Source organism: Apium graveolens, chromosome 6 (assembly GCF_009905375.1).
Source record: "Apium graveolens cultivar Ventura chromosome 6, ASM990537v1, whole genome shotgun sequence".
Lineage (NCBI taxonomy): Eukaryota > Viridiplantae > Streptophyta > Magnoliopsida > Apiales > Apiaceae > Apium > Apium graveolens.
This window is the reverse complement of record NC_133652.1, coordinates 285,964,850-285,984,322: the sequence shown is the minus strand read 5'-3', so window position 1 is coordinate 285,984,322 and position 19,473 is coordinate 285,964,850. Positions and strand designations below refer to the sequence as shown.

Here is a 19,473-nt window from a genome sequence, read left to right as displayed (position 1 = left end):
AATTTTGAAAACCCTGAATCTGAAAATTGTGTGTTTTTTAAATTGAAACCCTAGATTTGAAAATTAGGGGTTTTTTAAATTGAAACCCTAATTTATACTAGGTGGATGTTGCTCTGTAATTATCTTGTTGCTTATAAATTTTTGTTTTGATTTCACATTTATTTAATTTTAATTGTGCTTAATTGTATCTCTCTGTTTTGATATCTGTAATTAATTATAGGATAATTGTATTTTAATTGTATCTCTCTATTTTTCAGTGTTATTCTGTTAGCAATGAATTAGGATAGTGGTACAAAAATATTGATAACAATTTTGTCAATTGTTATCCTAATTTATGTTTGATATTTATGTTTTACATATTTTATTTTAAAATTAGATAGTGGTACAAAAAAATAGTAGGAATATAATAAATAATATTAATCATATAAGTTATAAGACTGAAATTTTAGTGATATACCAGGTGGTAAGTCTTGGATAAAAGCCGATACGGATTCTTTGCAATATGAGATTAGTGTCGAAAATTTCTTGAAATTTGCCGAGGAAAATGCTAAAAACCCAAAACAAATACCGTGCCCTTGTGCACGCTGCGCTAACTTCAAAAAATTTACTGTCAAGATAATCATGGGTCATCTTTATGAATCTGGTTTTAGTTTAGGATATTTTGATTGGATTTGGCATGGAGAAGGGGTTGATAGTAGTACTAAGTCATCAGTTAGTAGTACTTGTCCTGCTAAAAAGCCCACACCCCCTTCAGAAATATATAATGTATGTCAAGCAACATATAATGATGATGAAGATTGGGATAATGAATCTGATAACTTTAAGAGGTATGTTGCGGATTAGGAATAAACTAGAGCCAGTCCTCAAATTACATAATTGGAAGGCTAGGTTTGGAGTTAGTGATAAAGCCTTTACCGATCTTCTTGAATTCGTTGGCTCTTTTTTTCCTAAAGAGCATGTGCTTCTGGGTAATATGTATGAAGCTAAGAAAACCTTAACTGATTTAGGACTTGAGTATGTCAAAATCCACGCTTGTCCAAATGACAGCGTGTTATACAAGGGACCAGCTGCTGAGTCTTTATCTGAGTGTCCCAAATGCCATCTTTCTCGCTGGAAAATTGGGAACGATGGTAAAGTTAGGGTTAATGTTCCACCCAAAGTGATGTGGTATTTACCGATAATCCCTAGATTTAAACGACTGTTTAAATTTGCTGCTACTGCTAAATTGATGAGTTGGCAAGCGGAGAATCGATCTAAAGATGGAAAGATACGTCATCCATCAGATTCTCCTGCTTGGTGAAATGTAGATTGTAGGTGGCCCGAGTTCGGTAGCGAGGCTAGAAATATACGCTTAGGATTAGCGGCCGATGGTATAAATCCACACAACAATGGATTAAACAATCGGTATAGCTGTTGGACGGTCATATTAGTAATCTATAATCTTCCTCCATGGTTATGCATGAAGAGGAAGTTTATGATGTTATCGATATAGATTTCTGGCCTGTATGAGCCTGGAAATAACATTTACATATATCTACAACCAATGATCGAAGATTTAAAAAATTTATGTGTATGATGCACATAGCAAATCTTTCTTCACTTTAAAGGTAGATCTGATGTGGATAGTAAATGACTTCCCGGGATACGAAAATCTGTCAGGCTGCATAAATAAGGGGAATAAGGCTTATCCAGTATATGGTGATAACACTGTCGCTAGATATTTAAGTCATAGTAGGAAAATGTGTTATCTAGGCCATCGTCGGTATTTAGATGAGCATCATCCTTATAGGAGGCAGCGGATAACATTTGATGGACAACAAGAACTTGGTTTCGGATCTGAACCACTTAGCGGAGAAGAAGTATTAATGCAACAACAGCAACTTCAATTTAATTTTCTTTGAATTGGAATATTGGAAATTTCACCACGTGCGTCATTGTTTATATGTTATGCATATCAAGAAGAATGTGTGTGATAATATAATTGGGACACTACTTAATATTAAATACAAGACTAAGGACAGTGTTGCCTCTCATCTTGATATAATTGATATGGGTGTAAGGACTGATTTAGCTCCTGAGATAGGTGAAAAGAGGACATAGTTACCTTCTTCCCCTTTTACTTTATCTAAAAAAGAAAAAAAACTATGTTGACATCATTGTCCAATATGAAACTTCTATATGGACATGCATCAAATATCAGAAACTATGTATCACTGATTGATATGAAGTTGTATGGACTGAAGTCGCAGGACTGTCATATCCTACTCCAGCAGTTACTACCGGCTTGTATTCGTTTCGTGCTTCCAAAAAATGTTAGGGTAAGTATAATAAGATTTTGCTATTTTTAAACTCCTTGTGCAACAAAGTCATAGATGTGTCAAAATTGAGTAAACTCCAAGAAGATTTGATTTTGACCTTATGTGAGTTAGAAAAAATATTCCCTCCATCCTTTTTTAATGTTATGTTACATCTCACAGTCCATTTAGTAAGGGAATTGCGGTTATGCAGACCAGTTTTTTATAGATGGATGTTTCCATTTGAAAGATTTAATTAAATATTAAAGAACTATGTTCGAAACCGATTTTATCCGGAAGGTTGTATAGCTGAAGGCTATCTGAAGGAAGAATAAGCCGAGTTTTGCACGGGGTTCTTTAGCGAGAATAGTAGAACTGCAGGTCTTCAGAAAGATGACGACAAGTTTTCCAGTCCTGTAGGTCATGTGACAATGAAGTCTGTTGCCGAAAAAGAACGAGATGAGGCACATCTCGCGATCCTTCTTAATAATCCTGAAGTGGAACCATACGTTCGGTAAGTAAAATATTTATAAGCATATTTATAAGTGTATTAGTTATTTTAAATAGGTGGCTCATTCTATGTACTTGCAATATTTTCAGATTGCATAAGGAACACTTGGAAAGAATTTACCAAGGAAAAAAGAATAGTGTACAGTGGCTTTTGGGAGAGCACAATCGACAATTTCCCGATTGGTTTCAACAAAAAGTTAGTTTACATTCTTTTTTTATTTTATTACAAATTTTTGTAAGTCGTGCATTTAATTGATATTAACTTTTATGCATCCTTACTTTACTTGTAGGTAAGTATAGAAATGAGGGAAAATTCTGAAGCCGTGTCTGAAATAATTAGATGGTTGGCTGGAAAGCCTTCATTTTCAGTGCTGACGTACGAAGGCTATATTGTTGATAGGGTCCATTACCATATGAAGTAGCGAGATAATGCTAGGGTAGTTCAAAATAGTGGTGTTTCATTAGTTTCTATGACAGTCCATGTGTCTAGTGCTAAGGATGTAAATCCCGTATAGTGTGAGTTAATATTCTATGGGATTGTACAAGAAATTTGGGAGTTAGATTACCACACATTCAAGGCCCCTTTATTTTTGTGTACATGGGCAGCCACTGATAGAGGAGTCATGCTTGATGATCTTGGTTTTACGCTCGTGAACTTCAATCGACCAGGCCACAAACAGGACAAATTTGCCTATGTTGACCAAGTCATCCAAGTCTTTTATATCGAGGATCCATGTGATGCGAATTAGTCAGTTGTGTTATCATCAACAACTCGAGATTATCATGACGTGTACAATGAAGATGTGGAAGAAGAGACCTCCTGGAACCCTCCCCCATTCTGTTATGATATCCCTTTGTGTGATCCTACTACTTGTGATGATGATGCAAGTGTTAGCAATAAAAGACAAAATATAGAGGGTATTTGGGTGAAAAAGTCATAGAATTATAATTATTATGACTTGTACTTGTTTAATTAGTTATATTAAAACTAAATTTCAATAAACTCTCTTTTTTGGCTCCTTGATTACACTTTGTAGTTATAATTATTGTATTATGTGATAGGATTTCTTGTATTTGCACATTTTTGGCTCCCTGATTATAATGACCTGTACTTGCACTTTGTTTCATTATAATGTTTTGATTTTGCTTTAAGTTTAATGTTATAATTATTTTGCTTTTTCTTTGGGTTTTGTTTGAAGTTACGTTAGAATTCTAGGTATTTTTCATAATAATTAGCCTTAAATTTTGCATAATATTGTGGAATTATAGCATAATTGTGTACTTGTTTTAATTTTGATAGCTTGTCAAGATTGAAGGAAGACGAGATAAATGGCACTGAAAAAGCAAAAGAAATCAGCAAAGGCGGGCTCAGAAAATAAAACAGAAAATGCATCAGAAATCGAGGTTAGAGCATCTGGTACTTGTGATAATCATGAACCCGAGACATTAGAACCTCAACTGGAGGATTCCGAGCAACCCACAGTTACCTCAACTAGTGTTGTGGCAATAAGTTCTGGAGGTACTCGAGGGGTATGCGTAATGCACAAAGTAATTGTAAAGAAAACGTGTGGGAAAAAATTTAAAGTCACATGTGATCAGTGGGGAATTCCTAATGGGGAAACCAGGGCCCGACTGCAGTCCTATATCGGTATGTTGGCCAGGACTACAATTCCAATTGATATTGCTAATTAGACAAGTGTAGATCCTGAATTAAAATCAAAGATTTGGATAGATATTCATGTACTGCACAACCTCTTCAATTTTTTTTGCATTTATTCTGTTAATTTATTAATTTAAAATTGTTATTTTTCCTTCTATTTTTTGTCAGTCAACATTCAAAGTTGGTCCACACTGTGAGGACATTGTCCTAAAGTCTGTGTGCTCTAAATGGCGACAATTTAAAATTGATTTGAATAAGCCAACTAAGAGATATCTTTTGTCAATAAGTCAACATGGAAGAATTTTGTGAAGCAAATGACTGATCCTAGCTGGACGGTATATTTTATTTTATTGGACTTTTGTAATTCTCCAACTGTTTTCCCTTTCCTGTTAATTTTGCACATCAGTTTATGTAATTCTATAAATTTGTTTGTAGGGAATTCATGAAGCGCATAGTGAAAGGGTTTCGTAGAGAAAGTATCATTATCGCTTGTCTAGAAAGGGCTATATTGGTCTAAAGGAAGACGAAGTAAGAACAAAGTTATTACTGTCTTATTAAAAAAATTGCATTTTTAATATTTTGCTGCACATTTTGAACAGATCAAAAAAGGAAAGTTGCAGCCGGAAGAAGAACCTGATAGAGCAAGTTTTTGGCAAAAAGCTCGGAAGCGGAAAAATGGCGAAGAGGTCAAAGAGGTCGATGAAGACCTGGCTGCTGTATGCGAAAACATTGTAAGTGTTCATATATGATTATTTTAATCCTGTTGGGTTTTTTTAATTATTTTTCATACTTAGTATTGTTTTTTAATTATCGACATGGTTTTTTATGATAGTGTTAATCCTGTTGGATTTTTTAATTATTTTCATATTTAGTATTGTTATTTAATTATCGACATGGCTGTTTTATGATTACGTTAATCCTGTTGAATTTTTTTTAATTATTTTCATACTTAGTATTATTTTTTAATTATCGACATGGCTCTTGTATCATCATGTTATGCTTAGTATTGTTTTTTAATTATCGACATGGTTGTTAATACTTCTCTAATTTTTTGCAATATCAATAGAATGTTCTATTGGAAAAAAAGAGAAGGGTGAAATAGAATTTTCTAGAGGTGAAGACGTTCTGACTACAGCTTTGGACAGTCGTTAACATTCAGGTAGGGTTCTGGCTGTTGGAGGGTACGTAACTCCAAAACAATACTTTAAGCTGCCTAGAGAGAAAAAGATTCGAATCACGAAGAAAGAGTTGTTGGCTCATGATCGAGAAAAAGATTAAAATATCGATAAAAAGATGCAGGCTCTTGAGGCAGAGATTGCTGAGTTGAAGGCAATGAAGGCTTCAAGGATCGCTCTTCACTCCCCAATCATGTCGGAAAAGGCAAGTCATCAGCCAGAAAAAGCATTTGTAGTGGCCTGCAGTGATGATGATGACGACGTTGATGAATGTATTCCAACACCTGCACCTCTTGGAGTTTTGGTAATTTATCAATAACTTAGTATTTTTTTTATTATTATTATGCAGTAATGATTTCTTTTCAACTTGGTACTTTATATTTCATATTTATTTTTGGTTTTTTTATATGTATTAGGGGTAGAGATTGTGTGAGCTATCCGTCAACATGATAGACAACAAGGTTGCTTTTGGTATGGTGTACCCTGGCAAGGATAAAGAAAAAGTGCATGGAATCGATATACCACTTGGACATAAGTGTGTATCTATCGATGGGCTACTCAAACCAGATGCGTTACTTCCGGTGTCGGTACGTGGCGAAATGGTGACAGTCCGCGATGCACTTGGCTCCTTTTTAGCATGGCCTCAAGGACTAATCAGCTATACAACTCCAGCGGTATGAGGATATTTAAATTGTTATCTGTATTTTAAAATTAAAAAATGTTTTTGTCTGGATTTCAAATTTTGGTAGTTTAATTGTCTACATATTAAGAAAAAAGAAAGGAAGCGGCCAAGTACAAAGCAAGGTCTAGATTTGAATAATTCGAAGTCGGATTTTTTGGAAGCAAAGCCAAGTGCAAAAGTGCCAAAAGGCTTTAAGTTACTCTATAAGCATGCTGTTACATGGATGAAGACTACTGGGGTTTCGATACAAATTAAATACGAAAAAGAAATGTTTGGACATGATAATGTAATTTACTTGTTACATGAGAATGTTCAGGCGGTGTTGGAGTTTGAGATGCTAGGGAAAGTTGTACTTGAATCTTACATGGCGTAAGTTTCTTTTTTTCCTTTTTTCAATTTCAGTAATTTTGCGGTTCAGATTTGTTTAATTATGTCTTTTGGTAGGTACTTGCATTCTAAGATAAGTAAATGGCCAGAATTGGGGGAGAAGTTTGCTTTCATTTATCCAGGATCCACTTATTACTTGAATGCAAAATTTGAAACTTACATCATGAACCGGTTGAAAGAGGGTAACCCGGATCGACTATTCTTCTTACCGCATAATCAGAAGTAAGTTCTTACTTTGTGATACTAAAAAGCTGAATAGTACGTAAACTAGTAGATAATGTGTGAAATTTGTCTTTGATATATTTTTTAATAAAAAACATTATGCATTGGATTTTGGCCATTATTTGGGAAGGTGAAATATATTTTCTTAATCCTCTCCCTCACCCAGTACAATTTCCAGATCTAGAAAAGGCATTACCGAGGTAATTTTATTTTTCCTTTAACATTTGATGAGAACTTTTGATAATCTGTGGTCTTATATCAGATTATTTAAATGATGCATGGCATTGAAAAGTTTTAATTCTGAAACTGGTAGGGGCAATCACAAGCCAACCAAAGCAAAATTTCTAAGTGTAAGCGCTTTTTTGTGCTTTCGTAATTATGGTTAATAAGTAGTTTAGTTCAGTCAGTTGTAATTTTTTGCTTTGGAACATGGGTCTCCTAAGCAACCTGGTGGCACGGAATGCGCTTATGTAGTCATGCGCTACATGAAAGAAATCATCAACGACACTAAATTAACTTTTACTACAAAGGTGTGCATCCTTGTTTTTGCATTGGGATTATATAAAGGTCCACTTTTCTCTTTATAAAAATAAAGTTTTTTTGAATTTTTCAGTGGCTAAAGAAGACTCGCATGTGTTACACCGAGGATCAGCTTGATGAAGTACGTGTTGAAGCTCTCAAATATATCCAAGAGCACATCTGAACAGTTTTTAGTGCTACTTTGGTTTTGGATAGGTTATGTAGATCTGAACATTTGATATTATGGTTGTGGACTAGCTAGTGCATGTAGTTATTTAGGAGTTGGTTTTGCGGATTGGTAGATGTTTGTTTTGTGGATTGGTAGATGTTGGTTATCCGGATTGATGATGTCGATTTTGCAGATTGATATTTGTTGGATGTATGTTGTGAATGGTATTTATGGCCAGATTGCGGATATTGCAAATGCGCATGAATTTTAAAATTTGGTGTTTGCGTATATAGACATTAGTTTTATTTATGATGCCCTGAAAAGTAATGTGTATTGGTAACATCCACCTCATATTTTTTTGTAAAACTGACATCATTTTCATTGCAAAAGTGATGTCTTCAAATATAATATACATCACTTCTATAAGTTAAGAAGATGATGTTGAAAACAGGTATAGACATCAGGCAAAAATGATGTATAAACAATATAGATAAATCAGTTTTAAAATAATAAAATCTATGTCTTTAGACACATAGACATCGTCCAAAACCGATGTCTAACATCTTAATCAATATTCCTTTTTTACAAATAAAACCAATATCTATATAGAAAAAGACATCGCCTAAAAATGATGTCCAAGATGCAATAACACTTCGGTTTTGTTTTTAAAAAGCGATGTCTTTAAGTCAATAGACATCGCCCAAAACCGATGTCTAATATATCTTTGGACATCAGTTTTTTTTTAAATCCGATGTCTAACAGCTTAAAGACATCGTTTTTAGGCGATGTTTAAGGTATTCTTAGACATCAAAACTGATTTAAAAACTTAATTCTAAACCTTTTTTGTTGTGTTAGCAATTGTTCAATGGCTTATACTTGATGTAATTATCACATAAAAATAATATAGTTTAACACATTTTGTAAAAAATAGGATCTCAGACATCAGAAAAATGCTAAGAACTGATGTTTATGTTAGTACAAACATCGGTTTCTGGCCGATGTCTAGAATAGACATCGGCGACTAAGACATCGGCCAAAAACCGATGTCTATTAGCTTTTTTCTTGTATTAATATTAAGTGTTTTCTGGGTTTTCAATAATTTAGAAATCATTTCGGTTTTTCAAAAATAAATGGACCGGGACCCCAACGGGACGTCAAAACCCACAAAATTCAAATTTTTATTTTTATTGAATTATACACATTTCAAATACCCATTATTTTTGTATTTTTAAATTATTCACAATTTTTGAGGAATTTATACATAAATTTTATATTTAATTGCTTTTAAAATTATTCCCCAAGATTATTATTTTTGCGTCAAATTATTTTAATTAAGGGATCAAAACACCCTTAATGATTTTGGGGTATTAAATTTCAGAAAATATAAATAGATGCAAAATTCTTTTATTTCATTTTTATCAAAAATTCAGAAAATAGGAAAATAGAAACCTAGAGTTTTTGGGGGTAAAATTCATTCAAGAACACAAATCCAATGATTTCGGGAGATTTATTGATCCTTTGTTGATCCTCTATATACCAAATCAAAGCTCTAATCGAGCCCATCATTTTGGTACCAGTTTCATTAAGTAAGGTTGATTATTGATTAAAGTCGATTTTTCAAGTTTATTGTTCAAATTTGTTTTTGATTTTTGTTGTTTGTGGATTGATTCTAATGATTGGTGTAATATCCGGGATATCGTGTGTAATTATTTTATCAATAAATGATTATTATGTGATTTCTGGTGAATTATCTGTTGATTGGTATTGATATTTAGATATTTATATGTGATAAAAGGTGAATAAGTTAATTGTATAATGTCCATAATGTAATATAGATAATTGTGATATTTTTCTGGTAATTTTTGGATCGTTATATGATTTTATAATGATTTATAGATGTAATAACTCTGAATAATTACAAAACCATTTTATAAAATCGGAAATCGTCCGACTTCAACCATTTTTAAATTTTTACAACCCAAAACTCTTTGGAAAATTCTTTCCTAACCTAATCCGATCATTCTGAACATTTTCCGTGTTTTAACTTTTTCAATCCGGATTACGGTATGACCTGTACGCGTCTCGGCGTAAATTTTTTGATACGATATTAATTTCGATAGATCAATAAAACCCGTATTCTTTATATTATTTTCTTATAAAGGGTTTTATAAGAAGCACAGTTTGGATAATTATCCAATACGGGTATCAAATCGGATCATTTTTGCAGTTAATTAGCGGCTAAGTAACTTATTTTTCGATCCAATATGATCCGACGAGTATTAATATTCTATAAATATAAATACCATTTATCTTATTTCATTTTATCCGTATAATCATAATCGAATAGATAAAACCGATAAATGATAGAGAAAAACCCGTTAAATCTACAATGGACAATGGACCAGAAAGCTTTTCGTCCTTTGGAAGACCCGCTGTTCTGGAACTCTAGCGAAAAATTTATGTGCAGAATTCTACAGATTCTTCTCCTAAATAACTTTCAGCCATGCAACCTTCCGGATGATAATGATTGCGCCCATAGATTTTTAACACTTTATTGAGCTGTTCAAACAGATACATCCATCTATAAAAGATAGGTCCACACAAACGCAATTCGCTAACCAAATGGACTATGAGATGTATTATTACATCGAAGAATGATAGGGGAAATATTTTTTCAAGTTCGCACAAGGTCAATACTACATCTGACTGCAATTTATCTAATTTTGATATATCTACAACTTTACTGCACAATGAGTTGAAAAAGAAACATAACTGAATGATACTAACCCTAACATTTTTCGGCAGGATTGAACAAATAACAACCGGGAGCAACTGTTGTAGGAATATGTGACAATCGTGAGACTTCTGCCCAAACAACTTCAAATCTGGCATCGACACACAATTTTTGATGTTTGAAGCATGTCCATAAGGAAGTTTCATATTTTAAAATGATGACAACATCGTCTTTTTTTCTTTTCTAGAAAGAGTAAAAGAAGAAGGGGGAGATATGTTTTCCATGCTCCTACTTTTTATGGATCCAAATCTTTCCTAACTCTCATCTCAACCATATCAAGACGGAATGCCTCACTATCTTTAGATATTTTTTAAAAATTCAATAGTGTTTCTATTATATAATTTCCCACATTTTTCTCGACGTGCATAACATCGAGACAATGACTACCATGATGAAACTTCCAATATTATAACTCAAAGAAAATTGATTTTTCTTCGACGAACAGGTGATCTTCTTCTACTTCCTAACTTCATTTCTGAAACTGAAATTAATCCGCTCCTGCTGCACTAACACCTCTTCTCCAGTTAGAGGTTGACATGCATTTCCAAATTCTTGTTCACCATCAAAAGCCGCCTTTTCACCATCTCCTATAAGGATGATGCCTAGGCAAATACCGATGATGACCTTGGAAATACATTTTCTTGCAATGAGGAAGATATTTAGCTGTTGTATCTTCACCGCACACTAGACATTCCATATAACCCTTATTGACGCAGTAGGATAAATTTCCATATGCTGGAAAGTCATTTATCGTCCTCATCAATATTACCCTTAAAATGAGGTATGATTTACTATGAGCGTCATAAACATTCGGTTCACCTTTTTCCCAAAGCTTCTTCAAATCATCTATTATTGGTTCTAAGAATACGTCAATATTATTACCGGGCTCTTGCGGACCGGATACTAGTATCTTCAACACCAGAAACATCCCCTTCATACATAACCATGGAGGAAGATTATAAGTGGTTAATACTACTGGCCAACAACTATACCTATTGTTTAGGCCATTAGTATGTGGGTTTATACCATTGGCAGCCAAAGCTAGACATATATTTCATGGCTCGCTACCAAAAGTTGGCAACCCATAATCGATATTACGCCACGAAGGGGAATCAGCTGGATGGCGCATCTGGCCATCTTCAGTTCTTTGATTAACATGCCAGGACATTAATTTAGCAGTGGAAGCAGACTTAAACATTCATTTAAACCTAGGGATGATTAGAAAGTACTACATTACTTTAGTAGGAATGTTAATCCTCACTTTCCCATCCTTTCCTAACTTCCAGCGAGATATGTGGTACTTGGGGCACTTAACTGCATCAACATATACACCCCTATGTAGAATACATTCACTAGGGCATGCTTGTATTTTAATGTACTCGAGACCTAAATTAGAGAGGGTTTTCTTGGCCATTTATGCGTTAGTTGGAAGTACATGATTACTAGGAAGTAAGGAGCCGATATAGGAGAGTTAATCAGAGAAGGCGCTATCACTAATACCAAATCATGCTTTCCCGTTATGTAATTTTAATACTGAATCCAATTTATTGCAATCACTACCCTCATACAATTGTTGTTCAGTATCTGCCAAAAACCTCTTAAATGCATACGACTCTTTATCGTAATCATCACCCAAATCATTAAATGTCGCTTTACAAACATTAGATGCTTCTAATGCAGCTACATTCTCTTCTGATGAGGAAGGAGAAGACTAAATTGTGCTACCTACAGATGACCTAGTTGTAGCCTCAGCCCCGTACCAAATCCAATCGGCGTATCCCAAACTAAAACCCTTTTCATAAAGATGACCTCTAATTAACTTGACACTGAATTTTCAGAAATTAGCGCAACGACAACATGGACAAGGTATTTTCTTAGGATCTTGACAATTATCTTTGGCATATATCAGAAACTGTTCAACCCCAATTTCATACTCTAGTGAATCCCTATCCGCTTTTATCCATGACCTATCCATGTATTGTAAATAGGTACAACCTACGATTATCATTTTCATGATTAAAATAATAAACATTATGCAGACAAATTTATAATGTTACGTAATCATAAATATAATTACAGTTATAATAATAAACATTATCTCGCATGTTATTCCATTTTCATAATTATTACGTTAAACAGTACTAGTATTTATGCCATCATATTACTATTAAATAATATTTCTATAGTTATACAATCCTAGTAACAACTAATATTATTATGATATTAGTACTTAGTATTACTAGTATTATTAATCATAACCGTCTACACAAACCGCCTAATAACAGGGTATTATAACAAAATTCAGAGCATAACAGGGGAATGCAGCAAAAATCAGGGCAAAAATCATAAGCGTCTACTCAACATAAAAACATAAAAACATATCATAAAAATAACAGAGAAGCAGAGATAAGTAAATTGTCAAAACATAAGAACATAACAGAAAAGCAGAGATACAAACATCAAATATACACATAAAAGTATAAAGAGATGAGTAAAATATAAACTTTAAAACATACAAGTCTGATAATCAAAGATATTTTAAATCAAAACACATAAATCAAAATATTACAGAGATATCAAACACATAAAAATATACAAAATATGAGCATAATTAAACACATAAAAATATACAAAATATGCGCATAAATCAAACACATAATAACATTCAAAAAATGGGCATAAAATTAAACATATAAAATTATACAAAATATGAGCATAAATAAAACACATAAAAATATACAAAATATCAGCATAAATCTGAAAAAAAATAAAAAATATGAAAGGAGAGTTACAAATTAGGGCTCGATTCGTGTTACAGAGACTCGACTCAGGCTTGATTCGTGTTGTAGAGCTTGATTTAGGGTTACATGTATACCTATCGAACTTGATTCTATGTTGTAGAACTTGATTTAAGATTAAAGAACTCGATTTAGGGTATGAAATAGATGAGTGAGGGGAGAGATGAGTGAGTGAGACGAGAGAGATGAGTGAGAGAGACGAGAGCGGCGAGTGAGTGGGAGAGATGAGAGAGATGTCGGGTGTCGGGTGAGAGGAGATAAAAAAGAGGGGGTAACAAGGAAAAAAAGAAAGGGGTAAATATTTGGGAAAGGAGGAATTATTTGGCTAAGTATAAATATTTTCGGCCTTGTGTTTTTTTATTTTTATATTATTTTATAGACAACAGTTACTAAATGGCCGATGTTAATAACAGACTTTCACAACGGTCATTAAACGAATGATGTGAAAGTTAGTTTTTAACATTAGTTAAAACACAACCGATGTGGAATATAGGTTTATATTTTCGGAAAAAATACTCTTAGACAACGGTTTTTTAAAACACTGATGTAAAACCATGTCTTTAACATCTTTTTAAAAATAACCGACATAAAACTAGTTTTTTATATCGGTTATTTTTCCGACTAATTTAAAAGGGTGATGTCTATTCACCCTTTTCTAGTAGTGTGTCAGGGGCATAAGCTCTCCTCTTCTACCTCAAAGCCTTCTGAATTCGATCAACGTTCAACTTTTGATTTATAAGTTTGGTGTCAATAACAGGAATATCAGTTTTCGTCTAAGCAAACATATTAGTGTTCTCTTATAAGAAAGTTCTCGGTTGGCCCTTCAGGGGCTTTTTCAAAGATGATCCAATGCATGTGACCTTCTCCGAGTCTAATGAATCTAGGGGAATTGGGACTAAGTCCTCCATTGGCTTCCTGTGAAGTTTTTCATTCTCACGAACATCCATGTCTTCTATAGGGAGAATTTGCCCCCAGTTTCATCGAGCCTAAGTGTTGCAACATAGTAATTATGGGCCATTTTCTGACCTCCTTTTTCCTAACCGACATCATTCTTAGTCGGAAACTTCAGTACCATGTGGTAGGTCGAGAGCACGGCCTTGAACACATGGATCCCCATTCTTTCCATGTATGCTTTGGAAGTAGAGACTGCCTTAAGAACCTGAAAGTTTAACATCTTGTGGCCTCTCTGGGTTCTTCCCCAATAGTCAATGGAAGTTGTATTGCTCCTTCAACTTGGATTTCCACTTGGTTAAACCCCTAGATGGGTGCGTCAGACAGAGTTAGCTCGGAGTCATTGCACCCATTCTTAGGCATATGTCATGAAATAGAATATCCACGGAAGCTCTATTGTCAACTAGGACCCTCATAACAGGATAATTTCCAATTATCAGAGTGATGTATAAAGGGTCATCTTTAGAAAACTTCAAACCTTCAAGGTCAGGGTCACCACACTTAAGCATCATCTCTATCTTAGAACCCTGAGACGACTCTCTGACTATACTCATTACTTTTTTGCATAAGCTTTTTGAGGGTTCCTTGTAGTTTGAGCTGCTACCGGGCATCCTGAGATCATGTTGACTACTGGCCCTCGGGGCTATGGGTTACGATCAAGGTCATTACCCCTTAGGTCTCTTTCATCGTTATCTCATTTTTGTCCTCCAGCCTCTTCACCCTTGGTGAAGCGTCAGAATTTTCCTATTCAGATCAAATACTCAATCTAATTCTTGAGTTATTTATAATCATCAGTATCATGACCAACATCTGTATAGAACCTACATTATCGGTCCTTTGTTTTTCGGAGTCTCCCCTTAGTGGTTTCCACCATCTAAACTTTTTGTCCTTCCCAATTTCCATAAGGATTTGGCTACTTGGAGGGTTCAACCTAGCATATTTAGTGAACCTTGGTGGTTGATTTTTCTTAAAAGATGAGTCAGAGCTTTTGCTAGTTCAAGGATATTGGTCCTTGGCATCATACTCCTGATCCGTCTTTCGCTTCTTATTGCCCACGGGCTCATTATTCACCATCATCTTCATCATAATTTCCTCTACCTTGATATACTTTTTGACTATATCCTAGAGCTGGATCATGCTTTTAGGAGGGCATTTGGACAGGGACATCTTGAAGAACTCATCCCCAGTCCCTCGTTGTATGACTATCACAGCTACCTTATCATCGAGATCTGTGACCTTGCCTTTCTTCGTGAATCGGTTCAGGTAGTCTTTAAGGGACTCCTTTGCTCCTTGGACAAGAACCATGAGAGAACGCCTTGATGGTGGACATCTTAAATTTCATTGATATGTGGGCATTCAATATCTCTTTAGTGAATGGTGGGTTTAGATCATCAAAATCTCCTAGGGGCATCAAATCACTTGGATCAGTTCTTGGGATCGTAACCCTATGTCTCGGCATTGGACCTTCTAGGTCTATAAAGGGAGGAAAATCCCTTGGTCTTATCGCAGGTGGAAGTATTGGTGTCTAGTGCATCCCGAGATTACGCTTCAGCTTTTGGATATCAGTGTCATGAGCCCTGATCATCTCTTATACATCTTGGGGATCATCCCTTGAGTGCTCTTGGGCTGTTGATAACCACTAGGTATTGGCTCATTACCAGCACGACTGCTCCTAGGAGCGACTTTATCGTCCAACAAATCAGAGTCTCTAGCAAATTAGGGTATAGAGAAATATCGACTCTCAGGGATGGGAGCAAAGCCATGGGTGTATAGGGTCATCCTCCCTTGTCCTTCGCCTTGATTAGAGGGTCCTCTTCCTCCAACCTCGGGGTATAGAGGTATCCCGTAAGGTTGGTTGGTGGTCTCTGAGGTCACGACTATTGAGTACACATACCAAACGAGTTGAGGGTTTATTGTTGCATGCAGTTGTTGAAATTGGGGATTTGTCCCTTGAGGAGCTGGTGGATTCGTCCCTAGGGGCCGATCTTGGATTGGAGGATTTGCCCTTTGAGGTTGGGTCCCAGATACCCCTGCAGGGGTTCCTTCTTTGGTAGTGGCATAGGATGAGTGCGAGGGTATCTCCACTATTCATAAGATTGTTTGTGATGGGAAGGGATCATGAGTTCCACTGTCATATATGTGCCGTGTAAGTACCATGGTTGTTGTTTCCCCACAGGCGATGCCAAATATTATGGAATAAAAACTATGGTTCGTTAGTATTCAATACTAGGGTTTCCGAGTTTCGATCTCTAATGGTTATTCTCGCGGTGGGGACTGGTTGTCCTCGCAAGATGCCTACAAATCCTTGTGTTATAGAGAATCAATCCAAAAACATAATTCTAGGTTGGGGGTTAGATCCCTTTATATAGAGGTGAGTCCAGGGTTAGACTTGTCTTGGAAGACTTGGTAGACAAGTCTCCAACGTAGATGGTAATTAGGATTTTTGTAAAACAAGGGATTCTAGATCCCTTTTTGTAGCCATTAGTAAACATGTTGGAAGTCATGTCTCTGTTCTTTCCACCGTATTGGGCCTAGTTCGTGATCATGTCGTGTTCATGGACCTTGACGACCTTGGATCGAATCCTTGACGACTTTGGCCGTCTTTAGTCTGTAACACGCCTTGATCAACCTGGTTTATATTAGGCTTTGGACAAGATTCACAAGCATAATTAATATGGCATTTAATGTGTCTTTAGGATGTATTTTCTATTCATAGAAGGCGTGTTGCTCCAGTTATAAACACAAGTTCTACTTTACATTAATCTTAGATCTCTCCCTATTTTCTAATTTAAATTTGTACTGTTTGAGCATGTATAATATTATTGGTGTATTTTTATTAATGAATTTGGTGTGGTTTTTGTTGTACAAGATTGGATATAGTAATATTACTGATGCTGAGGCTAAGGGCCGTATCACTCAAGGAAAGATTAGATTTTTTTCTTGATGTTATTGTATATGCATTTAGTGTCCCTAGCACTAGATGTGTACTAAGAAATATCGAAAAAGTCGAAAAAGTGTAAGGTTGTGACTGACACTGGTTTATTGCTATAGTCTATAAGAGGGTTAATTTTGACTTCGAAAAAGGGATCGCTAATTGCTTGAACTTAGTCTTGAAATAATTCAATTATAGATTAGTAATAGTTTATTAGTTTCAATAATTTTATTAGTAATTATTAATTTGAATGAGACTAAACTAAGCATTCATATAATTGAAGGAAAAAATGGTGATTCATGGTTGAACCACCAGTAATTGAAACTAAGAATGGAATAGTTACAGCTACAAAAGCAAAAGTCCATCAGGATGTTTTAACTTTGTCGGTTGAGGCAGTGTACATGTCCGCCAACACGAAACCTTATGAGATCAATATTCCAATTTCAATATTTTTGGGTTATTAATTCCACTTCAAATTTTGAGTATTTATGTTGATGGGTCTGAGTTGGGCTCCTTATTGCAATGTATGAATAACACACTAACCATATTGGATCAAGGATTTTAAGGCACTGGGTATGGATGCCTCAGTCTAAATTGTTTTAATGATTCTTATCAGAATTTATATTTTCTTGCTCTAATTTTTATTTTCTGGTACAGGTCACTCACCCTTTATATGACAACATTCCCTACTTGATGTTATTTTGGGATTTCCGAACCACGGATTTCTACAAAGCTTCTCAATATATTAATAGTGCTGAGAGGGACATGAGTTACTTCTAAGTACGAGAAATTGTTTTATAATAATATTCACAGCCGTTCATTGAAATTTCTTATAGATTAAGGCTTTAATATTAAGGCATTTAATTTTTCAAAAAATGTAATTTATGTGATATGCTTGATTTGGAACTATGGATAAAAGTAGATGCAATGGTAATTGTGTACTCGTTTCGGTTTGATGAATGTTGCTTGTGTTTAATTTCATTTGGTAATGAAATGATTATTTTTTATATTTTTGGGGATTGCAAACTAACAAATAGGTCATGTTTAATATTGTTGTCTGAAACTTTTGCTGGCTTTACTTATAGGCCCACTCCTAGGGCCGACATGTGGGTGTGGGTCCAACCACTGAAGCTCATAATATTTTACTGATTTTCAAACACTCCTATTGAAACTCCGGTTGATGTTGCAGTAGCCTGTTTCTAACAGATAACAATGAACTGCAATAGGGTGTGCTGAGGTTGCAATAGAGTAATTTTCCAACAGCTAAAATTACAACCCCCCAAAAGTGTAGCAATAATTTTTTTGGCACCTATAATAAAAGGTTTTTGGCCTTTAGCAAAGCTTGTTGGAAGTTACAATATGCAATTTATGGTGTAGTGATACATTTCAAATAAAGTTCTATTGCGCCTTTCAATCACCCTATTTTGTTGGGATGAATATGGTACATAGAAGTGTCATGTAATGCCATCTTCTTTACAATAAGGATTGATTTCCTTAGGCATAAATTCACCACCACTTTCCGTTCTGGAATGGTATGATATTCTTTTCTAGACCATTCTGAACCAAAGCACGAAAACTTTTGAAAGAATCAAAACCTCACGCTTGTTTTTTCAAAAGATAAGTCCATATCACAGGGCTATAATCATCAATAAAATAAATATATACCTTTTACCTCCAGAAGTAATTGGTGGGATTGTCCCATAAAGGTCACCATGTACCGATTCAAGTGATTTTTTTACATAAAAAATCATTTAATTTGGAAATGCCTTCCTGGTTTGCTTTGGCATCAAGAATCCGGTACACACCTCATCAGGTGGATTAATCTCTAGCATTCCATGCACTATGTTGGTCGTGGATATATGTTTCATAGTTCTAAAATTGACATGGCCTAGGGGAGAGTGCAATAGCCAATTCTCATTTTCACATTTATCCATTAAACACTTAGATTCACCACGCTAGATAATCAGCTTATACAATTTATTCATAGAGTGTTTAACTTTCATAAGTCACCTTGTACTCATGAACTTGAAGATATTCACATTTAATAACAATTTTATAGCAATCTTCTGAAAGTTGTCCAAGACTAAATATATTATTTCGAAGTGAGGGAGATAATATACCTCATTAACTGTTCCACTTTCTCCATTTTTGCACTTCAAGGTGATTTAATATTTTCTCTTTATTTGCACCACTGAACCATCACCAAATTTGACGTGATGTGTCACATTCTCACCAATTTTATCAAATTTTGAGTATTTTTTATTTTCTAACTCACCCTTGATATAACTTGTTCTTCATTCTTCAATATATTGATTTTCTCATATTGCTCTCGCTTAACCATTAGCAATGTCTGTTCGTATGGGATTTGGGAGATTTAAGC

The 19,473-nt window shown here is 34.8% G+C and overlaps 1 protein-coding gene across 1 annotated transcript; it reads left to right on the top strand.

Annotated features, from left to right (window-relative positions):
• Positions 1–6,085: 6,085 nt before the first annotated feature.
• On the top strand, positions 6,086–7,633 carry LOC141666155 (uncharacterized). The gene is made up of 6 exons (XM_074472152.1): positions 6,086–6,313; positions 6,410–6,690; positions 6,766–6,930; positions 7,223–7,280; positions 7,374–7,460; positions 7,544–7,633. Exons 1-6 carry the CDS (start codon positions 6,086–6,088, stop codon positions 7,631–7,633), a joined length of 909 nt encoding a protein of 302 aa, XP_074328253.1.
• The last annotated feature ends 11,840 nt before the right edge of the window (positions 7,634–19,473 follow it).